This window comes from Stegostoma tigrinum, chromosome 12, assembly GCF_030684315.1.
Source record: "Stegostoma tigrinum isolate sSteTig4 chromosome 12, sSteTig4.hap1, whole genome shotgun sequence".
Lineage (NCBI taxonomy): Eukaryota > Metazoa > Chordata > Chondrichthyes > Orectolobiformes > Stegostomatidae > Stegostoma > Stegostoma tigrinum.
In genome coordinates, this window is record NC_081365.1 from 59,323,382 (window position 1) to 59,348,416 (window position 25,035).

A 25,035-nucleotide genomic window follows, 5' to 3' on the forward strand; every position below is an offset into this window, starting at 1 on the left:
CTTTACCTGAATGTCGAAATCTAAGCCAATGGCCTCAAATGCTTTTAGGAGTACTAGACTGTTATGTAGGCATTGCTCAGGAGCAGCTGGAGAAGTGTACATATTTTCAAAATGAGTTGGAATCTGTAAAAAAAAAGACAATGTGTAGTACTTCTGACTGCACAGATCTACAAACAAAAACCAGTAATAATGATTTCATGCCAACCAAAATGTGGCATTTTTTATTTAAAAATCCAGAAAGTGTAATTTGGATAAGTAGAGAAAGATTGCCAAAACAAATAGTGTGTCTTAACCAATTTTAAGCATAATTGCAGAAACCAAAACCCGGGGATATTTCCTTGGCTTCCATGCCCAAATTGTTCCCAGATGATTTTTGTGGTAATTTAACAATAATATTTTCATATATTTTCTGATCTTCTACTTCTAAATTATTTTGATTTCAGAGCTTTGGATCATTCTCATTAGTCCTAAGTCAATATACTTTGAGGTATTTATTCATTCTTCAATATTTAAGCAAGTTTTCAATGGCATATACTCCAAGTGAACAACTAACCGAGTTTAACAATTGATTTGTAATTATACAATTATACCTTCTCAAGATTCTATTCTAACCTTCAGAATCAATATTGTACCACATGAAACCTAATTTTAAGTAAAATATATTACTCATTTCTTTAAAAAAGACATTAGAGAAACAAACATAATGTTTGTGCACATAGAATAAAGTGAACAAAATTTTACAGAGCAAACAAAATTTTTAAGATTTAACAAAATTTTTCCTGGTAACATTTTCAAAAGTAGTGTTTGTCCTTTATTTGAACAAATCAAGTTGATCAATAGTGACTGGTTTGTTCTCTGAGGTTTCAACCCATCTCTTCCCACAGGATTTCACAAATGCATCAAGTTAAACAGGTGGGTCATTTTTAACATACCAGCAAAGAGTTACTTAGACTTCCCAAATTTTAAGTATTTGACTTCTTAAATTCAAAGTACAATTATCAGTCAAGTACACACTGAACCAGCCATACAACATACGCAAGGTCCCTGAAGCCTGGAATGAACAAAACTTGCAGCACCATATCAGGGACAGACCCAAACAACATTTCTGGCCATGGTCAACTGCCAAACTTCACATGGATTATGGGTGTTTCTTTAAATCAAATATACTGACTGGACATATAAAGAAGTATCTTATTATTATTAGATAATAATGTTAGCATGAGTTTCCATATCTTATTAATCCTGGCCTAATGTCGAATTATGTTGGAGATTTTAGCCAATTGATTTTAGCTAATTCAATCCACTAGGCTATTGATCCATTCAACTAACAGTGATAACACCCTCCACTCAATGTCACTGTAATTTGCTCAAAATAGCTGTAAATGTAATTGCCACAGGTATTAAGCGAGTTAGTGTAAGGATTAAAAATGAAAAATTGAAGCGCAGACTTCAATTAATGGATCTTGTATGAGTTGAACGTTAAGCATCCTGTGGAATCATGTTAGCAAAAACTACAAACAGCGACTTGTGCTGTCAAAACATTCTTTACAGGCCTTGCAGATAGGTTTAGAGTCAGGAGGTTCCAGATACTGACAGGAAATGGAGAAACAACAATATTTAGGATAAGATTAATTGTTCCTTGGCATTAACAACATTAAGCTAAGACCTGGAGTAGATATCTGTCTTTTATGTTTTAATAAAGCAAGGCTGGAATTTGGATAATAAGATGTCCATGTGACAAAAACACTTCTAGAAAGATTCCGCCTTTTTTCTGTATTCCTCAGAGTTATTTGGGTTTGCCTTCAAATACACTGTCCTTGCATACGCTTGAACAAATGGATCAATACCCCGTGATGAAGCCTCCTGTGGTAGCTTATTGGAATTAATCACAACACAGGCAAAGGAACAGAGCTCAGTGAAATAAGCCCTAGGTCAACAACAGTTGAGTTACAGACACACGTGATAGCTCACTGTTGAATTTGAACTTGACGACATAATATTCTAATAGCAAGCCAAGATAATCCATTTTTGGCTTTGCACTGGTAAACCTGGAAAAATATCTATTCTCACTTTCTTCTCAGCATGTCCACAAAGAGACTAAGTAGTATCCATCTCGTAAGCAAGAACTTACACATCTTATGTGGATTAAACAAAATATTTTCCACAACAGTAGGAACTGTAGCAGAGATTCTCCATGCAACTAATAAAGTTATGATTTATTTGATTTAAATTCTTGAGTGGTGAAGCAAGATTTGGTGGTGTCCAAATTAGTATAAGTGGCGAAAATAAATTATGGGTACAATCACATTCATGACATGAAGGATCTTACAAACAGCTTAAATACTGTGATAACACGGTGTGAAGCTGGATGAACAGATCAGGCCAAGCAGCATCAGAGGAGCAGGAAAGCTAACGTTTCGGGTCAAGACCCTTCTTCAGAAATCTTCAATTTAAATACTGTAGTTGGTTTTAAAGAAGGACTTTTAAAGAAGGAGTAAACCAGTTGATGTGGTGTATATGGATTTCAGCAAGGCGTTCGATAAGGTTCCCCACAGTCGGCTATTGTACAAAATGCGGAGGAATGGGATTGTGGGAGATATAGCAGTTTGGATAGGAAATTGGCTTGCTGAAAGAAGACAGAGGGTGGTAGTTGATGGGAAATGTTCATCCTGGAGACCAGTTACTAGTGGTGTACCGCAAGGGTCGGTGTTGGGTCCACTGCTGTTTGTCATTTTTATAAATTACCTGGATGAGGGCGTAGAAGGATGGGTTAGTAAATTTGCAGATGACACTAAAGTCGTTGGAGTTGTGGATAGTGACAAAGGGTGCTGTAGGTTACAGAGAGACATAGATAAGCTGCACAGCTGGGCTGAGAGGTGGCAAATAGAGTTTCATGCGGACAAGTGTGAGGTGATGCACTTTGGTAGGAGTAATCGAAAGGCAAAGTACTGGGCTAATGCTAACATTCTTAGCAGTGCAGATGAGCAGAGAGATCTCGGTGTCCATGTACACAGATCATTGAAAGTTGCCACCCAGGTTGACAGGACTGTTAAGAAGGCATACAGTGTTTTAGCTTTTATTAATAGAGGGATCAAGTTCCAGAACCGAGAGGTTATGCTGCAGCTGTACAAAACTCTGGTGCGGCTGCACTTGGAGTATTGTGTACAGTTCTGGTCACCGCATTATAAGAAGGATGTGGAAGCTTTGGAAAGGGTACAGAGGAGATTTACTAGGATGTTGCCTGATATGGAGGTAAGGTCTTACGAAGAAAGGCTGAAGGACTTGAGGCTGTTTTCATTAGAGAGAAGAAGGTTGAGAGGTGACTTAATTGAGACACATAAAATAATCAGAGGGTTAGATAGGGTGGATAGGGAGAGCCTTTTTCCTAGGATGTTGACGGCAAGCACGAGGGGGCATAGCTTTAAATTGACGGGTGAAAGATATAGGACAGATGTCAGAGGTAGTTTCTTTACTCAGAGAGTAGTAAGGGAATGGAAAGCTTTGCCTGCAACGTAGATTTGCCAACTTTAGGTACATTTAAGTCGTCATTGGACAAGCATATGGACGTACATGGAATAGTGTAGGTTAGATGGGCTTCAGATTGGTATGACAGGTCGGCACAACATCGAGGGCCGAAGGGCCTGTACTGTGCTGTAATGTTCTATGTTCTATATGTTCATTGGACTTTTAAAAAGGCCAAAGATGACATGGCTTATAAGTTGGCAACATTCTGGAAACTTTCAACAGTAAGCATGGGTAGACAGATCACCCTTGCGAAATTTTGCACCTACTCATGTTTGGATATGCTGCAAATTATTGAAGTAATGTGAGGTCATAGGCTCTGTCTCCAAGCCTACACTGTTAACTGACTATGTAAATTAAAACTCAATGTACCCACAAAGATGCTGAAAACAGCAATACATCTATATTCAAAGGTATGCAAAGGAATTTTACAAAGAGATAGGATCTCCTTTATTAGCATGAATGGCAAGTCAATGGCTAGCATCATATGATTAATACTTCACTGAAATTTGAAGAATTTTGAACAGACGTTTTGAAATCTTGGATCAGTCTGGATGTTAACCTTCCCACTGAAATCTGATATTCACACGAACTCATAACTATACTTTTGGTTTCAATAGTCATAGACTTGAACCCCCTTTCTCTTGCATTTGTGTGAGCATGTACACATACATGCAATGTTGTGTAAGACCCATGTTGGGATCAAATATAAGGAATAAATACTCCTAGTTTAATCTAACAGAAACAGTGCACATTGCCTTAAAATTGACTTCGTAAACAGTGGTTTAAGAAATACACCACAGCTTTTTCAAAAATAAAGCACGCTGCTTACGGTAAGGAATTCATATGAATAAGGTTAGTTCAGGCTGTAAGGCTGTAATCATAGAATCAGTAAACTGCTATTCCTCTGTAAATACAACTTAATGATGGAAATAAATCCAATAAGATTCCCTTAAAATTTAGTTTGGGTTATCGGATCCGAATTAGACTGGAAGCACTCCTTACTTCATCCTGACTCGAAACAGAATTCATCCTACATGGGATACAATGATGATAATTAGTGCACCATGAAAATTTACAACTGTAACTTGATTCATCTCGGCACCTTCCAACATCTGGTCAAATTTGATCCCTGTTAGAAATCAGAAACCGATTAAAGAGGAAAAATATTAAATGAAGTATAATAGAAAATATATACCTACCAGATGGGGGCAATAAGCAGCTACAACAGCTGCAAGCACTAACCCATCCAACAAATCTAAATCAAAGTTAATTATCCAGCGTGTTGGTGGTATAGCACCTATCAAAAAGAGAGAGGAAATTGAAAAGACAAGACAATCTTGAAAAACTAAAAGGTAAAGGTGTTATACTTTAAGCATATGGTCTTGTTTTATTGTTACATATTCACATGCACTGGTAAAAAGATTTTCATTCTGTTATCTTGGCCTGAAAAGAGTTCCTTTTGAGACCAAGAGAAAAAACGCAATTAGAGACCATCTACTGTACTACAACCAAGTAATGGTAGTGTTCTATTCATGTAGTTTTGAGCACCCTGGCTTTCGTTCGCTTCAAAGTTTGATGCAAAATATTTAATGAATTCATATGATAGGAAGATTGTCCAACCATTACGCTACATAAAAGCGTATTGTGAATGATTAAAAACAGATTGTTTAAGATTAAACCATAAAGTATGGTATGAGATTGAGCCGGTGAAATGAATCTTTTAGATGCTATTATGTTCGCATCGTATCAGAAATCTTTTTGCATTATGCTCTCACTGGAGCTAAATTAATGAAGAACTATTTTTAAAACTCATGACTGTAGTAATGCAGAAAGCCAGACTAAAAGAACTAAAGCAAATGGGTGGAGGTGTCAAAAGTGGAGTACATTGAAGGAATGACAACATTTGCAGGTACACACAAAGGATTTGAAACTCATCTTAAACAAATGTCAAATTAATTGGTTGAAATTTATGTCAGCTTATTTTCAGGTGACGAATCATTGTGAAATTGATTGGAGCCCCTCATTATAAATGATAAATAGATAAGCAGATCGCCTGTGGTAGTGTTGTTGTTAATCAGCAGATTACCTGAATGGGACCTTCATTTTCTGATGTTATTGATTTTACTTAAAGACAGTCTGCATCTCTTAAAGTCAGCAGACAACCTGAGATTAGCTAATCACAGGACAGAAGAAACAAATTCTTTGTGGGCTCCACACTTTCCAACAGCATAACAATGATTCTGCTGGAGAAATTTAGAGGGGTAGAGAGGTATCCTTACCAGACCGCATTCCTGAGCAGAAGTGCACAAAGGTTCTGGAGGATATTGTTGAAAACAGCATCACCCCATACACCCGGTTTAAATGACCAAGGGATGCTAAATTAAGACGCATGTACAATGATTTCACATCATCATCAATAACCCTGCAACATAAGTTGTTCCAACATCTAAACACCCTTGAAAACCAGCATTTAACCAACAAAGCATGACGATCTTCTGCATCTCATGCACCTCTTATTCTCCGCATGAACACTCCCTTCACCTTCCCCACTATTTAATATGCATATCATTAAACTATCTCATTAGGAACCTTCAACATTCTCACTGCTTTCTTTCAGGCAAACCTTGCAAACAATACGAAGGACAGTTGGTGACAGAGGCAAAGCATCTATTCAGATCATTTTCTACTCCTGGATCAAGTCATAGTGACCATGAGGATGAGTCCCATTCGGAGAATCACAAGTAGACAAGCAAGAGAACACATCTGAGTGTTCTTAAGTAACATCCAGTCCAACACTGAAATTTCCCCTTGCTTTTTACAACAGTTACTTATCTGTTGCCACTTATGCTTCATGATTAAACTTGATCTTACCCCACTCTTCTCTTTAAGGCTATTAAAATGTTGAGCACTCGGTGAGGAAAATGAACCAACAGAAAGCACTGCTGAACACGGGTATTTGCGTCATTTGGCCTTTCTTTTGCAAACTCATATATGGAGAATGACACCACATGGTCAATCAACGATAGGATGGGGGTGGGGCAGAGGCGGTCTGCATTAGAATGTTCACCACAGACTGATATATAGAAGAGAAGAAAGTGGATAGATGAGGGGGTAATCCATTAAAGCTAGTCAGATGGACAGCTTACATCCTAGTCCTGTTCCAAAGGCCAGAGAGAACTGGTATGAAGACTAGTCCATAATATTTCAGGGCATTTTAGACATTGTGGACAGCATGCCAGGGAACCTGCCCATAATGGAATAGAAGACGGAAAGGTCTATCTCTCCCATGTTTGAGATTCTCCAACAAAGCATGTAGACAAACATGGAGCAAATAATTATATGAAGGCTGCAGTTGAACCAAGAATGATGGACCTTTGATAGTACCTCAGTTGGAGAACAGTTTTTGGTTTTCGTTTCTCTTACGGAGATTGATGGTGCAGAGGGGAACCACACAATTTCATTGTTAAACAAATTAATGGCCAAGATAGACTCAAAGAGTAAATGTTCTACAGTTTAGTGATGCACAGACTCCAGCAATTTGTTTTTTTTAATAAGATGATGCATGGATTAGATTTTGCTTATATAAACAGTTGATATCAATTTAAAGATTAAAAATGATCTAAGATCACAATTTCAAGTGATGAAAGACCAGAACTAGTTTAAATGTTAGGTAGTTGGTTTTTTTCACAGAGAACAGTGGATCTGTGACACAGACTACCAGCTCTTGCAATGTACATCAAATTATCGAATTTGTCACAGAAAACTATCCCTGGCTGGGGTAGCAATCACCCCATGCAAAAGTTAGGTCTTACAATAGAATATGAATCAAGACCAGAGTGGTTTCCTAAGGGATTTGACAATGAATTTTCTTACTTGTTTTTCCTAATGGGCTGATATCATTACCATTTCATTTCCCAGGAGAGTTTAAGGCTTGAGGAAGGACGGGGGTGTGTATTTCTTGTTACACACAAGGAAATGCAGTTGTGTGGGGCAGAATGTGTTAGTCAAACAGTCTTCTCCTGTTTTCATTGCTCATAGACCATTTTACTGGCAGCTGAGACTTCTGCCAATGTGTCTGCAAGAGCCAGCATTTCCTCAGACTCCAGAAGGGTAGGCAATGGTCCAGTGGTATTATCGCTGGGCTGTTAATCCAGAAACCCAGGTAACATTCTGGGGAAAGAGATAACAAGGTGTACAGCTGATGAACAGAGCAGGCCAAGCAGCATCAGAGGAGCTGGAAAGCTGATGTTTCGGGCCAAGGCCCCTGCTCCTCTTATGCTGCTTGGTCTGCTGTATTCATCCAGCTCTACAACTTGTTTTCGCCGATGCTCCAGCATCTGCAATTCATACTATCTCTGAAACATTCTGGGGACCCGGGTTTGAATCCCACCGAGGCAGATGGTGAAATTTGAATTCAATAAAACATCTGGAATTAAGAACCTGATGATGACCATGGATCAATTGTCAGGAAAAGCCCCTCTGGTTCATTAATGTCCTTTAGGGAAGGAAACTGCCATCCTTATCGTTGATTCTGAAATGCCCTCTGGGCAACTAGGGATGGGCAATCTTGAATGTAGGAGAAGCAACAGCAGGTCTGTAACACTTGCACTACCATTTGTTGGATGTGTTTGGCCTAGAGTTTGGTCAGTTGCAAGGGATTGTATCCTTCCTGCTCTGCATAAAGTCACTTAAAATGTTTGCCTTTGGTTTCCGTTATCAGCATGGTTCAAATCCCAAGGATATCACAGAATAAGTCTCTTTCTTATAATATTAAGGATTTTTGGAGCATAAGAATGGTATGCATCCTCAGAGATCTCCAACCCACGTCTTTCAGCAGCCACATTATTAAATAGAAGCTCTGGGAGATGATTGAACAACCTACTATTTGAAATTTAGTCTGTGAGACTGTAGTGATTTATAAAGAGGTTGGCCAGATGGATCTCATTCAGTATGAGTTCCCTGTTAACCTCGGCCAATCAGGGAGTTCTGGCTGACAGACATAAACAGAAGCCTCAGGGATTCTTCTCACTCAAGGGTCTGGCTCTGAGTTAGCTGGTCAGAGTCCATTTTCAGTGCATGTGTAAATAAAGGGTGACTTAGTGATGGGATACCAACCTCTGTGGAGTTGTTTCAGAGAGAAAGCAAAAGAGGGTCATTTTGAATTTATAATAAACTTTCTTCAGGATTTTTTAATTACAAGGGATAGGACACGGGTAAATACAATATATAATCTCCAGTGCAACTCAATATAAATCTCTGAGCATTATTTACCTGTTTGCCTACTAACCTCTATCTTTTTGTTTCAAAACAGGGTAACTGATCCTGAATCTAGCCCTGGAAATAAAGTGCTGTACCAATTAGAGCAATGACTAAATATGCACGAGAGAAGAAAGCTTCAACCACACATGTAATGATAATCAATAATGATGCAATCTGTCCCCTGTAATGTGTTCTCTGTCAGAACAGAATCCAGCATACAAAGACGTATGAATAAATTGGTGTGAAAGAATCGGGTATATTATCTCAATCCCGAAATTCCACATATAGCCAATTAGAAAACCATTGCAAATCCGGTTGCTATTAATTTAATTTATCTGTGCAGACAATGATATTAATTTGCACTCCATACTGTCTGTCTTATTGTTCTAAATTCCACCCAAATCGACAATATTCAAACATTTTACATTCACCTTTCTGGCAACATTCCCACACAACACTTCTCTTTGTTTCATAATGATGGTTGAGCCATGTCAGCAGGACAAGTTCACCAGTAGAATATATATTGCTGGAAAGGGGCTCGACATTTATCCTTGGGATATTTTCTAAGTGTTTCTGATCACTTAAAATGTTGTTGATGTCCTTCAGTGTCAATCGACAGAGAACCATAACCTAAAAAACATAAGTCAAATTCATTGACTGCTACATTATTCATTTCACCACAAAGAAAAATTTTGGATTTAGTATCCAGTGGTAAATACGCACAGAGTCCTTTTAAATCTGATGCATGTCATTTTAAATGTACTGAGGAAGGGTCACTAGGCTCTGCTTTCTGTTAAGTCCTGCAAAAACTGATCATCGTGCAATTAAAATTGGAACAATTACAATGCCACCCATCCGAGCACCTTCCTGTGAAATTTTCCACCACTTTCACGTACTGATGCTAACATTTGCAAGTGATAGCACCCAAAAGCAGTAGCTGATGTAATTAAGATCCAAATGCATTTCTTTCCTGGGCCCTGAGCACACCAAGCCAATCTGGCAGAAATAGGTCTGCAGCAGTAAGAGATCCATATAAGTGAGAAGATTTACTTTTGGTTTAATGAGCATTCCTTTTAGAGACATGTGGTGTCTTCCAATTTAAAAGGGACCTGAGGGGCAACTTTTTCACACACAGGGTGTTTCTGTGTGTGAAATGAGCCGCCAGAGCAAGTGGTAGCTGCATGGACAGGAACAACATTTAAAAGACATTTCCACAGGGACATGAATAGGAAAGGTTTAGAGGGATGTGGGCCAAGTGCAGCCAAGTGGGAACAGTTCAGTTTGGGAAGCACAGTCGGCAAGGACATGTTAGATTGAAGGATTTGTTTCCATGCTGCATGACTCAGTCTCAGCCATCTGCAGGAATGTCCATCAGTGTAGGAAGAAGGTCAATGTCCTCTACTACTCCACCAGTGTAAATGTCACCATTCCTCCCCAATATTTCTCATTCTCTTCATCTCTGCTATTGTAGCCAAACCCCACCGAGGCTTGTGCTTTACCATTCTCACAATTGCCTACAACATCTTCCCCACTCACTCTCACCTACCCCATACGAAGACACCGTTGACCCTGTCTGCCCACTGCGCAGTCTAGTGACTTGATCAGGAAAACTCACCACTTCAGCAGCAGTCATAACTAAGGCACACAATTTTATTTTCCATTATAACACCTCTTTCTCAATCCAAAAACATAACAATCCACAATTGGACAGAAAGAGTCAAGATGTTTGGTGAGTGGACCATCATTTAGGTCCTCACCTCTTATGAGAAACAAATCATAACCATGACTGCCAAGGGAAGGCTAGACTGGTACTGGAGGTTGTCCTTGAGTGGACTGAGGCATGTTGGCAACTAGTGGCAAATTTGCTGGCTTTGTCTGCATCTAACAGCATGGCAGAACAATAGTACTATGGGTCAAATATCTCTGGCTGAGAGTCAATGTGCAAAAATGAAAGGCAAGGCAATGCAAAGCAAGGATGCTGCAAACATCCAGGTAGGTTCAGAATAAGTGTGCACCATGACAGCAAGTGAAGAGCCTGGAGATACAGCCTGATCTAGTCCATTAAATGGATATGTCTCAATGAGCATACAGTGTTCTTGCTACAGCATAAGAAGGATAGCTTCTGGTGCAGCCTGAAGTGCATCATTGAAATTCAGGAGTATTCTGTATATTTGTGGATCAGAGATTAGAATTCTTATAGGCTAGCGCATGTTGAATAACAATGTCTATTTATACTGGGTGCATGTAACCAGTGTCCATGGAGCACACAAAGAGACACTGATGCCTGGTGTTTTCTGGAGGAAGTGGCAAATTGAGCCCATCAGTAATTCCCTTTAAAAACCAAAAGAACTGCGGATTCTGTAAAACAGGAACAAAAACAAAGTTGCTAGAAAAGCTCAGCAGGTCTGGCAACATCTGTGGAGGAGAAAACAGAGTTAACATTTCGGGTCCGGTGACCCTTCCTCAGAACTCAGAATTCCCTTTGGTTTCCATGTCGAATTTTCAAATTGCTAGTTTGTATGGTGAGTTTGGTAAGTTGGGCTAAATGGGCCGAATGGCCTACATCTGCACTGCAGGGCTTCCATGGCTCTAAACTCTCATCTGGTGGGAAGTTGGACTGTTAACAAAATATTTAACAGCGATAAAGATCATCAATCAGGGCCTTGCCACTGCCAAGCAAGAGTCTTGCTATTTCACTTGAGAAAAGCAAGCAAAATGAGGTGCAATAATTCCAACATCAAGATGGGCTTCACCCAAACATCACATCTGATTCTGCCATAATTTCACCATGGCACACACCACTCACAGCCTGCTACATTTCCTCCCACGGGTGGAAATCAGTATTCTGAAGTATAGGGTTGGGTAGCAGGTATGAAGAAAATGTCACTTCTGGTTGACAGCAGGTTGGTTTTTCTTGTGCAATGGCATGGCTGTCAACTTATTACACAACGCATGTGCAAGGAGCCTGCTGAAGTTGGAGGCAGGGGAAAGCAAGGAGGAGATAACTCCTCTGTTACCTTATGGGGTTGAGGAGTTCCCAGTGGGAACATCTGAGAGAAGATAATGTAATACATGAAAATGAACCTATTGATTGAATAGGTCTTCCAATTTGAAGCATACAAGTCAACCGGTATGTTCCACGTGCTGGTTTTACAGGTTTTGTGTTCATGGAACCCAGGCACCATATTTAAAGGATACCTAGACAGCATTCTTTCACGGCAATTCAGGAACATCACTCGAGTTCTTGGTGAGGAAGCCTGCAGCAAAATATTCTAGCCCACCATCCTTCTTTGGTCAGTCTGCCTCTCTTGCTCAGTCAGCCTTCCACCCTTCTACCCTTGCCCAGACATACAGTCACCCCTGGCTGAAGAGATGCTTCCACACTCAGTCGCCCTTGATCATTCTCTGTGCCTCAAACAATTTAGACCACGGTCAGCTTATCCCAATTTTGGCACAGCATTGACAAATGTTCTCCAAAGCTACTCATTCCAAACGCCAGGAAAGTGGATACTGTGCCTTGCATGTCACTTTAAGCAGTCATGAATTTGAAGGCACATACACTTATGTAGAATTTAATTAGGAATTCTGGTGAGCTGGCTTTAATAAGCATGACGTGCAAATTCATGCAAAAAGGCTTCCTGATTCTTGTTATTGCAAAGCTCAATAACCTTTCAATTCAGAGAACTTAATTAGAAACTTTCATCTGACCACTGGGAATCTGATTTTTGGCTTCTTGCCCAATTAAGCTCCCTTCCCCACACGTCTTCCTGCTCCCGACGCAGCCAGAGATTCTGCACAATCAACCTTTAATAACTTATAGCCTTTCCAGTTAATGTAATTGAATAAAAATTGCTGTTGAACAAATATTTTTAAAATTGTCTTACAGTACTCCCTTACATTTTCAAAGAAGCATGAAGTGCAAGAATTAAACCTAAATTAATTCAACATTGAAATATCCAGATAAACAGGGTATAGTATTCACACTACATGCTGAGTGCAGTTAATAATGTCATCTCTAAACCACAAGGTTATGTGTCTTTATACATTTTACCTTATAGATCTGTAGCAGCAAGTCAGTCCATGAACGTTTGCTGACAGACTCAAACACATCATCACCCAGTTTAAAAATTTCAATGCTTTCAGTGATCTGTGAACAACCCTAAAAAAAGTAAAATGCAATTTAGGCACGGTGCTGTTTTTCCATGCTTACACAGATAAAAGAATTAAAGAACATTCCGTATGGCTCTGTTTTTGATGTAGCTAAAACAGTGCTGTGAAATTAATTACAGGAAGAAAAACTTGGTCTGTGATTACAAACATGATTGTTTCCTGTTTATAATATGTTTACTGAATGCAGAACACAAGCAAAAGAGATTCAAGTTTGTTAAAAAATTATAGATCTTTTCATTGCTCAAAGTGTGCAAAAGGCAGTATAATCCTCTTTCAACCATTTTTGACATGAGCTAATGAAATTTTGCAGGAAGGATGGTATTGAATGAAACATAAAATGTAAACCAATAAAATGGCTTTATTATGTGAATAAGATGACAGTTAGAACTTACTCACAATATTAACCTATCTTTTCTCATGAGCCTAATGAATAGTTTAAGATGAACTATTTCATCTGTCTTTCATATCTCGGTTTAGATAGTTCAGGGCAGATTTCTCCATTCCTACTCCTGGGTATGTTGGTTTGCCTGGCCACATAGTGTAGTGAAAATTAAGGAAAGAGAATTGCTTGTTAGCTTGCTCTCCTCCTGCATAACTTTCCTCTGTTTGGTGCACCTGAGTCTTCTGATGAAAACTCTGATTTGCAGTGAACATATCAGATCCTGGACAGATGAATGTCCACATAAGACCAATATGCAGAAAGATCCAGTGAGATCTCGGTGCAGATAGTTTCTCTGTAAAACACAGGATGATTGAAGTATGTTGTGCTTTCTGTTATGCATGCCTTAACAAAAGACAGTGAATAAAAGTATTGATGGTAATCTTATCACAGTAGGTTTACTACATGACATGAAGAGCTGTGATACTTTGTATATCATAAGTGTTTGACAAATATATAACACGGTGACGACACAATTACAATAATAATCGAGTTCACATATACAGGCATTAAAAAGGTACCTTTTATCTCTTTACGAAGATAATTCTGAAATGTAGTGAAATGGAGTTACCCATAAACAACAATTTGCAATTTTACTGAGCTTTTAACATAAAATAAGCCCCAAAACACTTTACATGCATTATCAGCAGAAACTGATATCAAACTATATTGAAAAGAATGAGGTCAGATGATAAAACCTTTGGCAAATGGGTTAATTTAGGAGTACACTTTAAAATGCAAGTCGAGATACTGAGAACTTGAGGCCAGAGCTTTAGCCCATGTTAGCTGAAGAGACAGACGATAATGATGGAGCAATTAATGTTAGAAATTCCGGTGAGTCCAGATTTAGTGCAGGGCAAACATCTTGGGTGGCTGCAAGGCTGACGCAAATCAGAGACAGAGAGATGCAAGGCAGCTGAAGAATGAGAGAGCAATGATTAGGATTTTAAAATCAAGGTGGTGCTTCACTCTGAATGAAGATAAGTCAGAAAGTATATGGAAAATGGGTGAAAACCAGTTGGTGTAAATTAGGACATAGACAACAGTTTTGAATGATGTCGAACTACAGGCAGAAAGGTGAGGGAGGCCAGCCAGATTTGTGTTGCAATAAATTTTGCAGTGAATCTCATATCTGCCAACTAAACAAGTAGGATCCCTACCTGTAGCTGGTTCCATTGTTTGAACTGCTCAGGTTCAAGTAAGAATTCTGGTTTCACATGAGCAAGGCAAGCTCCTTGAGCTCTGTGTAATGTATAATTAAAACGTCAGAAAAAATGTCATTCATTATGCCTGAAAACCAAAGACTACGTGTGTCTTCTATTCGACACTACCTCTGGGAAAACACCATGTCATTTCTGGACAGATTTATGACAATTATGAAATAGGAAAGTCCTCAGATAATAAAATTTTATAATCAACAGCTGGAAAATATAACCTATTGCTACCAGAAGGTGGGGGTTGGGGTGCATGATTGGATAATGTCAACAATTGCCTGCGGTAAAGGTGTCTTCACAATGTTAATATTCTCCTGGGCGCCAAGCAAATAGTCAACGAATAGGGCTATTCCCGTGAAGGTGATAATCCTGACCTTGAGAACAATTTGTTTAAGCAAATTAAAAAGGATCTAGGTTTTCTCTCCAAACATGGGGAAGGTAGGAATTAGTGTTGATGAATCATTAATTCTGGAACAAAGATTTGTCACAAATATATGCCTAGAGAAGTTAAGGTAATTATTTCAACTTGGAAAAATTATTAGTCATAGCCATAAACCATACAACACACTTCTGAACTTGGGCTTCTTCCAGGTGCTCCAGTTTCCTCCCACAGTCCAAAGATGTACAGTTAGGTGGACTGGCCATTTTAAAAACTGCCCCACAGTGTCTGGGGATATGCAGGTTAGTAGGTTAGCCTTGGTAAAAAACTTCATGCAAAGTTAGGGGAATAGGTTAGGGAGCTGGTCTTGGGTGAAATGCAGACTCAATGGACCAAATGGCCTCGTTCTGCACTGTTGGGATTCTGTGATTCCATTCTCCGATTCTAGATCTCCTCAGAAAGTGGTAGCAATGTATTCAATTTTGACACAGCAAAAAAGAAGGAATCATAATGTTAGTCAAAATCAAAATAATGTGTGTCTAGCAGAGAAATATTTTCTTGGTTCCCTTTTGAGATGTTAGCATTGTTAGCAAGGAGGTTATTTGTTGGTGGTACTGTTTCACCTTCTTAAACCACTGCAATCTGTATATAACCACACTGTTGAATTACTTTCTGTCAATTACTGTTAGAAAGGGAGCTGCAGGAATTATTTTTATGTTCATGAGTTGTGGACATTGCTGGCTAGACCAGCATTTATTGACCCCATTCCTAATTGCCCAGAGAGCAGTTAAGAGGCAACCACTTTGCTGTGGATCTGGAGTCACATGTAAGCTAGAACAGGCAAGGTTGGTATATTTCGCTCCCTAAAGGACTTATTGGATCAGGTGGACTTTTATAACTATTGACAGTGGCTGGATTATCAACATTAGGTTCGTTTTCATTTAAAGTTTTTACTGAGCTCAAATTTCACAATATCTGCCATGGTAAGATTTGAACCCATGTCCCTGAAACAATAGTTTGGAATTCTGGATTAGCAATTCAATGGTATAACCACTAAACCATCACCTCCCTTTTAGTCGCTGCAGCAATAGAGAAATAATGATGTCTTTCCAAATGAGGATTGCATTTCAAGCCAGCATGGAGTGTGGCTTGGAGTGGAACTTGCAAATGGTGGTGTTGCTTGCATCTGCTGCACTTGGACTTCCAAGTGGTAGAGGTTGTGGGTTTGGAAGGTTTTATCAGAGGATGTGGAATTCCCCTGTTCACTGGTTTCCACGATACTTCCAATGGCATTGCATTTTCCACAAAACTTCCAACGAAATTGCATCAGAGCATTACAAGAAAAGAGCTGGAAGAAGCCATTAAGTGCAAAAGCACCCCCTGCCATTCAATATGATCGCAAATGATCTTCTACCTCAACTCTAACTTTCCACGCTACATCCATATTCTCCCTTAAATCAATTGATCTCTGTCTTGAATGTTTGCAGGGGCTGAGATGTATGCAGTGGAAAGGCAAAACTATTTCAGTGAAGAAATTGTTCACATTTGAGTCCTAAATCGCCAATTCCTTTATTCTGAGACTGTGACCCTCGAGCCGGTAAAGTGAGTTCAATGAAAAGTCTGCCGGGCAGTAATTAATGCTTCCCTGGAGGAAGGTTTGAAGTGGGGTGCTGCATGCTCGAGCAAGAATGTATGGAATGGAGATTCTGCTGTCTTCCTGGCTCTTTACTTGGAAGTCTGAGGTGGGACGGCTCAAGTTGGTCTTGCTTCCCACCTCTTAATGGCCTCATGAAATTGTGGGAAATGGCAGCATTGTCAGTGATCTGTCCCTTCCCATTAACATTAAATTCTGCCAGTTATCCACATTATTCCCCTGTCACCAGTCCTGCTGTGTACTTGCTGCATGTTTTGTTTTTATGTCAGATTTTCAATAATAATTGTACTTTACTTCTGTAACAGTTGAGGAGCAGCATCTTCAAGAAATTGCTCATCTCCTTCTGGGAGATTGATGGAAAGCAGAAGTCAAAATACATCCAAGACCCCGAGTTATAATGCATTAAATCAGCAAAGCTACCACATATTGAAACAAAAAACATCTTCACTTACTTTAAGAATGTAAGAAGTGTTGAATATTGCCAGTGCAATTGTAGCAAACGTTCCATAGGTTCACCAAGCAATGGTTTCCTTCCAGTGAATCCTGGTAGCCACTGGCCACTCAGATGGTTGAGCATTTCATAAATTGTCTTCGTATCTCTCCCGATATGTTTTGTGCTGCATTGAGAAGAAATTTCACATTTAAATGCGAAGTCACTCTGGAGTTCTCTTGTTCTTACTAGCAGTTTCCATTTTAGTCCAAGGTTTGAAAGTTACAATCCTCCATTATTAAAGCCACAGCATGAGAGCACAAAATAACCAAGTTATTATAACATATATAGATTAGAAAGGTCTCTTATCTTGTAGTTAGTTAATTTCTGCTCTCTATTTCTGTCTTCGTCTTTTAGAACCTTTTTGTTTCTCTCAGTATCCTTTGCATATTTCTGCTGTTATCTTGACCTCTGTGCTCACCTCCAACTCTCCTTTTTCTAACCTTTCGAACAAAGCTCTCCTAATCTATATTCACTCTATTCTTTTGATTTTTTTTTCTGCAGTGGCACAATATTTGTAAATGAAGACAGCAGTCAACAAACAACAAATTGTTGTTAAGCTTTCCAAGTAAAGAAGTGATGGGTAAACAGGGCTTAGTGGGAGTTAGCAACTGGTCAGCAGTGTTTAGTTAACCTCAAGCTTATGGAATGATTTATAGCGCAGTTGGTAAAGAAAAATGTTGGAATGGTTAAGTAAACGTGGATGATACTTTCAAAATCAGATGACCTGGAACAGGGCTAATGAATGAAAAGTGTATGATAGAGGCTGAAGATAATAGCTTCTGTTTTCCCGATAATTAATTTTTTAAAAAATACTGAAACAGTTAAAGGAATTAAACTCTGTTCTCACTCGCATGTGATTTCTAAATTAGCCCTGCCTCAACCCATTCTCTGACTCACTAATGGATTCTCCCACTCAGACCTCAACCTAATGACCGGCTAATGCCCAGATCCAATCCACAACTTCCCCTCGAGGCTCTGGAGACCTCCAAACCCTGACATGACACCCCACCTGACCCAAAACTTGACAGACACCTGCCCACCCTCGCGTACAGACGTGCCCATGCCCGTCTCGACACTTTCTAACTCAACTCTTTGATACGTGCCCACAATCCCATTCAACACTCCACAACAATCACTGCTAGGTCACAATTCCATATCCCAACCTGAAATTCTACAGTAATCCCTTACTAACTTGCATTGCATTCCAGTCTCCTACCTGGAATCATGTTTGCCTTGCCCACCTGGCACCATACTCTCTCATTTCCATTACACACTCACCCTCTCTCAGTAGCTGTCTATGCACTCAGGGTAATAAAATATGGATCCTAACAGTAATTGCCTTTAAAGTGGCAGATTTTCAGGCTGATCCATTACACTGGTGCCTGCATGGATTGCTGAACTGGACCGAACAACACTGCTTCAGTTATGAAGGTTCTTGTCTCAGAGCTTCAGCCGGGAAACTCCCAACACATTAAGTGCTTAAACTTGGTCAGAAATAGGAATTCTACCTTTGATGGGAATGCTCTGGTCACTGAGTTCGAATCTGAACGTGGGAGATTTGCAAAAGATGTCAAGACTCTCAAGATGGAATAAAACCTATTTACTAGAATGCTGCTAGGGATCAGGGACTCCAGAAATACGGGGAGACTAAACAAACTGGAATGGTCTCTCCTTCAAGCAGAGAGGTACGGTGTCCCAGTGATGGGGCCATAAAGATGAAACATTACAATCCCATCCATTATAGGCTGTGAAGGGATTCCCCCTCCAAACCAATGATCCTGTTATGGCCTCTAACAGATTTTTTTTCTTGTGACAAGCAATCATGGAAGACTCCATGTCGAAGCACAGAGGGAACCCTCATGTCAAAGTGTTATAAACTTGCACTTACCAGTCTTCCGCGGTTGAATGGTGAGGCAATATGAAGGCTATTTCCAGATGGCTGCAGTAATGCTCAATATGGGCCCAACAACATATTCCTGACATTGCTGGAAAGTCTAGTCAGTAATCTAGGCTGACATCTCAGTGTAATATGGATACACTATTTGACAAGCAGCCATTTAGGTGAGATATTAAGTCCTTTCACGTGCACATCAACCACCCTATAGCACTAAAGAAGAGCAAACTGGCACCCTGGCCAATAGTCACTCCTCAGTCTCAATCACTTCAGACAGATCATCTCATCATTTATTTATAAGCTGCCTCATTTCCTTACATTGCACCAGTAAATGCAACTCAAATTCTTAATTGCCTATGAAATGCTTTGGGACACTTGGATATTGGGAAACACGCATTTTATCGACAGGCTTTCTCTTTCTTGCTCAAGTTTTGAACTAAATATTCAAACATTGGTTGACTTATTAAAAAATTATTACAATTCCCTATTACCACAAGATTTAATCATTCGCTTCACTTACCTTCGCAGTGAATCTGGTATAGAAACTGGATTCATACCACTTGGCCAACCAAATTGGGTGAACCAAGTCCGTACAGCATTTAGAACCCTTTGATAGAAAACATCTTCAGTAAAATTCTCAGCAGAAAACAAGAGATCTCCCAAATTGTGGTTTCTGCCTAATGGCTCAGCTTCACCCTCCGTGCCTTTCTTTTCTTTGGAATCTGAATTTCCAGAACTATCTGTAATAAACAAGATATGCACTTCAAGTGCTCAGTATAATTACTTTGTGTCTCAACAAAAGGAAAACATACTTTTTAAAGAAACAGAAATAAGTTTTTGCAAATTCAGCTTGTGATTTGATGAATGATAACAATGAAACACTGAACCTAAGTCCACAAGCAAGGAGATACAGCTGTAAATTGCTGCAAGTTAAACAACATCAACAAGCATCAATGATAACTAAACCAACATAAATAGCATCACAAAAAATTAATAGAAGGCAATGGGACAGATCATGCTTACTGGCAGATCAAACATCTCAGGAAAGTTTATGCTTAAGCCAGTCACTGACAAAACTAAAGAATATACAAAACATCAAGAAAGATGAAAAAATCAAAGACTTTCAGTTCCTGAACATTCCTTTTCTCAACAAAGAGCATTGTTACATTTATTTGTTACAAAAGCTATTTATGGTCCTGTCACTTCTATCATGGCACTCCAGGAGCACAGTCATAGTCATAAAGCCTAATCATTAATAAAATTAATATATTTAGTAAATTGGATAATATCTCAGTGCCCTTCCGAACCAAACATACTATGGCATCAAATAATACATTACAATGTTCAGTAATATTCAATACCAAACACCTTCAGACTCCACAGGTCTTCTGAACAGCTAATGAAGGGCAAGATAATGGTCATTTTTTTCAAAAACCTGAAATAGGTACAGGATATACACTGTCCACTTTTTCTCAGGAACTATTGTTTCTACCATATAAATCTTAGTGATTGCTTTGCTGCCTCTTTTGATGTGACATATTCTTCATTCCTGCAGGTTACTTTCTTTACAGCTGGGTGCACTGGTTACTAAGATAATAAAATGTGAGGCTGGATGAACACAGCAGGCCAAGCAGCATCTCAGGAGCACAAAAGCTGACGCTTCGGGCCTAGACCCTTCATCAGAGAGGGGGATGGGGTGAGGGTTCTGGAATAAATAGGGAGAGATGGGGAGGCGGACCGAAGATGGAGAGAAAAGAAGATAGGTGGAGAGGAGAGTATAGGTGGGGAGGTGGGAGAGGATAGGTCAGTCCAGGGAAGACAGACAGGTCAAGGAGGTGGGATGACGTTAGTAGGTAGGAGATGGAGGTGCAGCTTGGGGTGGGAGGTAGGGATGGGTGAGAGGAAGAACAGGTTAGGGAGGCAGAGACAGGTTGGACTGGTTTTGGGATGTAGTGGGTGGAGAGGAAGAGCTGGGCTGGTTGTGTGGTGCAGTGGGGGGAGGGGACGAACTGGGCTGGTTTTGGGATGCGGTGGGGGAAGGGCACCTCCATCTCCTACCTACTAACCTCATCCCACCTCCTTGACCTGTCCGTCTTCCCTGGACTGACCTATCCCCTCCCTACCTCCCCACCTACACCCTCTCCACCTATCTTCTTTTCTCTCCATCTTTGGTCCGCCTCCCCCTCTCTCCCTATTTATTCCAGAACCCTCACCCCATCCCCCTCTCTGACGAAGGGTCTAGGCCCGAAATGTCAGATTTTGTGCTCCTGAGATGCTGCATGGCCTGCTGTGTTCGTCCAGCCTCACATTTTATTATCTTGGATTCTCCAGCATCTGCAGTTCCCATTATCACTGATACAATTTTAACCTCACTGCGAAGCCTCTTCCAGGGATGCCTAACCTGAAGAAGTTACCCTCCTCCCTCCGGACCACCCTCAGGGAATCTCTCTCCCACTCTCTTGTAATCTCTTCAGCCTTGAAACTGCTCGACCATGTCCTGAAGCAAACCAGGTACCACAGCCACATCACCTTCCTCAGCACCTGCCTGCAGAACTGGATCATCCCCATTGGACTACAGTCTACATTCAAGCCTTCCCAATTTGGCCCCAACTGTCACCACCTCTACACCCAGAATATTCAGACCCTTCAGAAGCGTTTCTCCCTGTGAGTCTTGAAACAGACACTCGCAGCCATGCGCTGGCACCTCCAGGCACTGCTATCCAGCCCTGCCCCAGCTCAGAGCCTCCCTCTCCCAGACCTGCAAAGGACCTCTGCTGTTTTTTATCCTCCGCAGGATCCACAGACTGAACACCCAGCTCTACTCAGCTTTACTGGACACCAAAAATCGTAAGTACAACAAATTCACTGGCCCCTGCCACCCACAAGAGGACTCCTGCGCCTCCCAAATCCTGAGCCTGTCCCTGCTCCTCCCCTACCATGCACCCACCGCCATTGACCATGAGGACACGGCTGGAGACCCCACTGATGACGTCACATCCGCCTCCGCCGGGCACACCACTTCCGGGACCGCTGCTGCAGTCACCACCTCCACTTCCAGTTACAACGCCACACACACCACCCTCACCACAGCTGCTGCCGCCCACCCCGATCCTCCCACCGCCGACAGAACTCGTCCTCACCCTCAACAACTTCTCTTTCGATTCCTCCCACTTCCTACAGACAAAGGGGGTGGCCATGGGCACCCGCATGGGCCCCAACTGTGCCTGCCTCTTTGTAGGTTACATGGAACAGTCCCTCTTCCGCACCTACACAGGCCCCAAACCCCACCTCTTCCACCGTTACATTGATGACTGTATCGGCGCCGCCTCTTGGATTGATGACTGTATCGGCGCCGCCTCTTGCTCCCCAGAGGAGCTCGAACAGTTCATCCACTTCACCAACACCTTCCACCCCAACTTTCAGTTCACCTGGGCCATCTCCAGCATATCCTTCACCTTCCTGGACCTCTCAGTCTCCATCTCAGGCAACCAGCTTGCAACTGATGTCCATTTCAAGCCCACCGACTCTCACAGCTACCTAGAATATACCTCCTCCCACCCACCCTCCTGCAAAAATTCCATCCCCTATTCCCAATTCCTCCGCCTCCGCCGCATCTGCTCCCACGTTGAGGCATTCCACTCCCGCACATCCCAGATGTCCATGTTCTTCAAGGACCACAACTTACCCCCCACAATGGTCGAGAACACCCTTGACCGCGTCTCACGCATTTCCCGCCACACATCCCTCACATCCCGCCCCCGCCACAACCGCCCAAAGAGGATCCCCCTCATTCTCACACACCACCCCACCAACCTCCGGATACAATGCATCATCCTCCGATACATCCGCCATCTACAATCCGACCCCACCACCCAAGACATTTTTCCATCCCCACCCCTGTCTGCCTTCCGGAGAGACCACTCTCTCCGTGACTCCCTTGTTCGCTCCACACTGCCCTCCAACCCCACCACACCCGGCACCTTCCCCTGCAACTGCAGAAAATGCTACACTTGCCCCCACACCTCCTCCCTCACCCCTATCCCAGGACCTAAGATGACTTTCCATATTAAGCAGAGGTTCACCTGCACATCTGCCAATGTGGTATACTGTATCCATTGTACCCGGTGTGGCTTCCTCTACATTGGGGAAACCAAGCGGAGGCTTGGGGACCACTTTGCAGAACACCTCCGCTCGGTTTGCAGTAAACTGCACCTCCCAGTCGCGAACCATTTCCACTTCCCCTCCCATTCTTTAGATGACATGTCCATCATGGGCCTCCTGCAGTGCCACAATGATGCCTCCCAAAGGATGCAGGAACTGCAACTCATATTCCGCTTGGGAACCCTGCATCCCAATGGTATCAATGTGGACTTCACCAGCTTCAAAATCTCCCCTTCCCCCACTGCATCCCAAAGTCAGCCCAGCTCTTCCCCTCCACCCACTGCATCCCAAAACCAGCCCAGCTTGTCTCTGCCTCCCTAACCTGTTCTTCCTCTCACCCATCCCTTCCTCCCACCCCAAGCCGTACCTCCATCTCCTACCTACTAACCTCATCCCACCTCCTTGACCTGTCCATCTTCCCTGGACTGACCTATCCCCTCCCTACCTCCCCACCTATACTCTCCTCTCCACCTATCTTCTTTTCTCTCCATCTTCGGTCCGCCTCCCCATCTCTCCCTATTTATTCCAGAACCCTCACCCCATTCCCCTCTCTGATGAAGGGTCTAGGCCCGAAACGTCAGCTTTTGTGCTCCTGAGATGCTGCTTGGCCTGCTGAGGCCTTCCTGCCTCACATTTTATTATCTTGGATTCTCCAGCATCTGCAGTTCCCATTATCACTGCACTGGTTACTAGTTTATTTTCTTTAGTCTTTAAAAAGATGTAGGCATCTCTGGCAAGGCCAACGTATGTTGCCCAATTCTAAATGAACTCGGACTGAGTAGCTTGTAAAGCCATTTCAGAAGGCAGTTAGTTGTCAACCACATTGTTGTGGGTCTGGAGATACATGTACCACAATGCAGGCTAAAGCCAGTTAGATTTCCTTCCCTGAAAGGTAATAGTTGCACCAAATCTACAACAATTGGTGATAGTTTAAAGATCATCTTTACCGATACTAGTTTTATATTCCAGATGTATTAATCGAAATTAAATTCGACCGGCTGTCATAAGAACATAAGACAAAGAAGTAGGAATAGGCCATTCAACCCCTCTAGCCTACATTGCATTCTACAAGATCATGGTTGATTTTCCCAAGGCCTCAACTCCACTTTCATGCCAGTTTCTCATCAGCCTCAACTCAGCACAATGGCAATTTAACCCATATCTCCAGAGCATTACTCCAAGCCTTTGGATCACTAGTCCAGTGACAATGCCATATGCCATCAATGACACATGATGCAGTTCTGGAGTTTATTTTCAGTTGTAAGTACCCTCCAAAGCCATTTAGCCAGCCCAAGTCATATCAATGGAAAGACCTCTTATCCTTGCAGGTGCTTTGATTACAGCATTGATCTGTCCTGTCCATGCAGAAACACTGTCCTTACTGTCCACACTGTTGGCTTGACAGGAACTCCCTTGGCCCAGTCCATAATCTTAGCCTTATCATCATTACCCAATTGGGTCAGATGTCAAATTGTATCATTCTGTTTCAGTCCAGATGAAACACAAAATCTAAAATTGGACAAGTTTACACTCAATTTTTGAGAATGATGGTAGTTCACCTGTAAAAGATTCTTCAAAAGAAGAAGTAGAGGGAGAGAATCTTGTGATGGTAGATGAACTGCATGAGGAAGCGGCAGGAGTGTAATAGCGTTGTAGAAGAACCTTTCCAATACTATCATGTTTGCTTGCATTAGCTCCTGAGAAGAACAGAAAATATTTTCAGCCCATTCATTATTGAATACTTGCATTGGATAAAGCTCACAATTTCCTCAAGGGATGGATAGCCCAATGTGTTATCACATAAAAAGCAGCTTTTTAAAAGAGGGAAGTTTTGAAGTTTCTGAATT

At 41.3% G+C, this 25,035-nt stretch overlaps 1 protein-coding gene across 1 annotated transcript in view; it reads right to left on the bottom strand.

The window, feature by feature from the left end:
* Positions 1 to 25,035, bottom strand: part of LOC125456902 (cilia- and flagella-associated protein 47-like) — a 478,989-nt gene that overhangs the window by 340,974 nt on the left and 112,980 nt on the right. Inside the window, exons 29-36 of the mRNA XM_048540417.2 lie at positions 24,748 to 24,885; positions 19,548 to 19,767; positions 17,093 to 17,257; positions 14,554 to 14,635; positions 12,836 to 12,943; positions 9,216 to 9,414; positions 4,725 to 4,822; positions 7 to 123 (exon numbers count right to left, since the gene is read on the bottom strand). Of these exons, the coding sequence (XP_048396374.2) occupies positions 7 to 123; positions 4,725 to 4,822; positions 9,216 to 9,414; positions 12,836 to 12,943; positions 14,554 to 14,635; positions 17,093 to 17,257; positions 19,548 to 19,767; positions 24,748 to 24,885 (1,127 nt within the window). The remainder of the gene's footprint in view (positions 1 to 6; positions 124 to 4,724; positions 4,823 to 9,215; positions 9,415 to 12,835; positions 12,944 to 14,553; positions 14,636 to 17,092; positions 17,258 to 19,547; positions 19,768 to 24,747; positions 24,886 to 25,035) is intronic.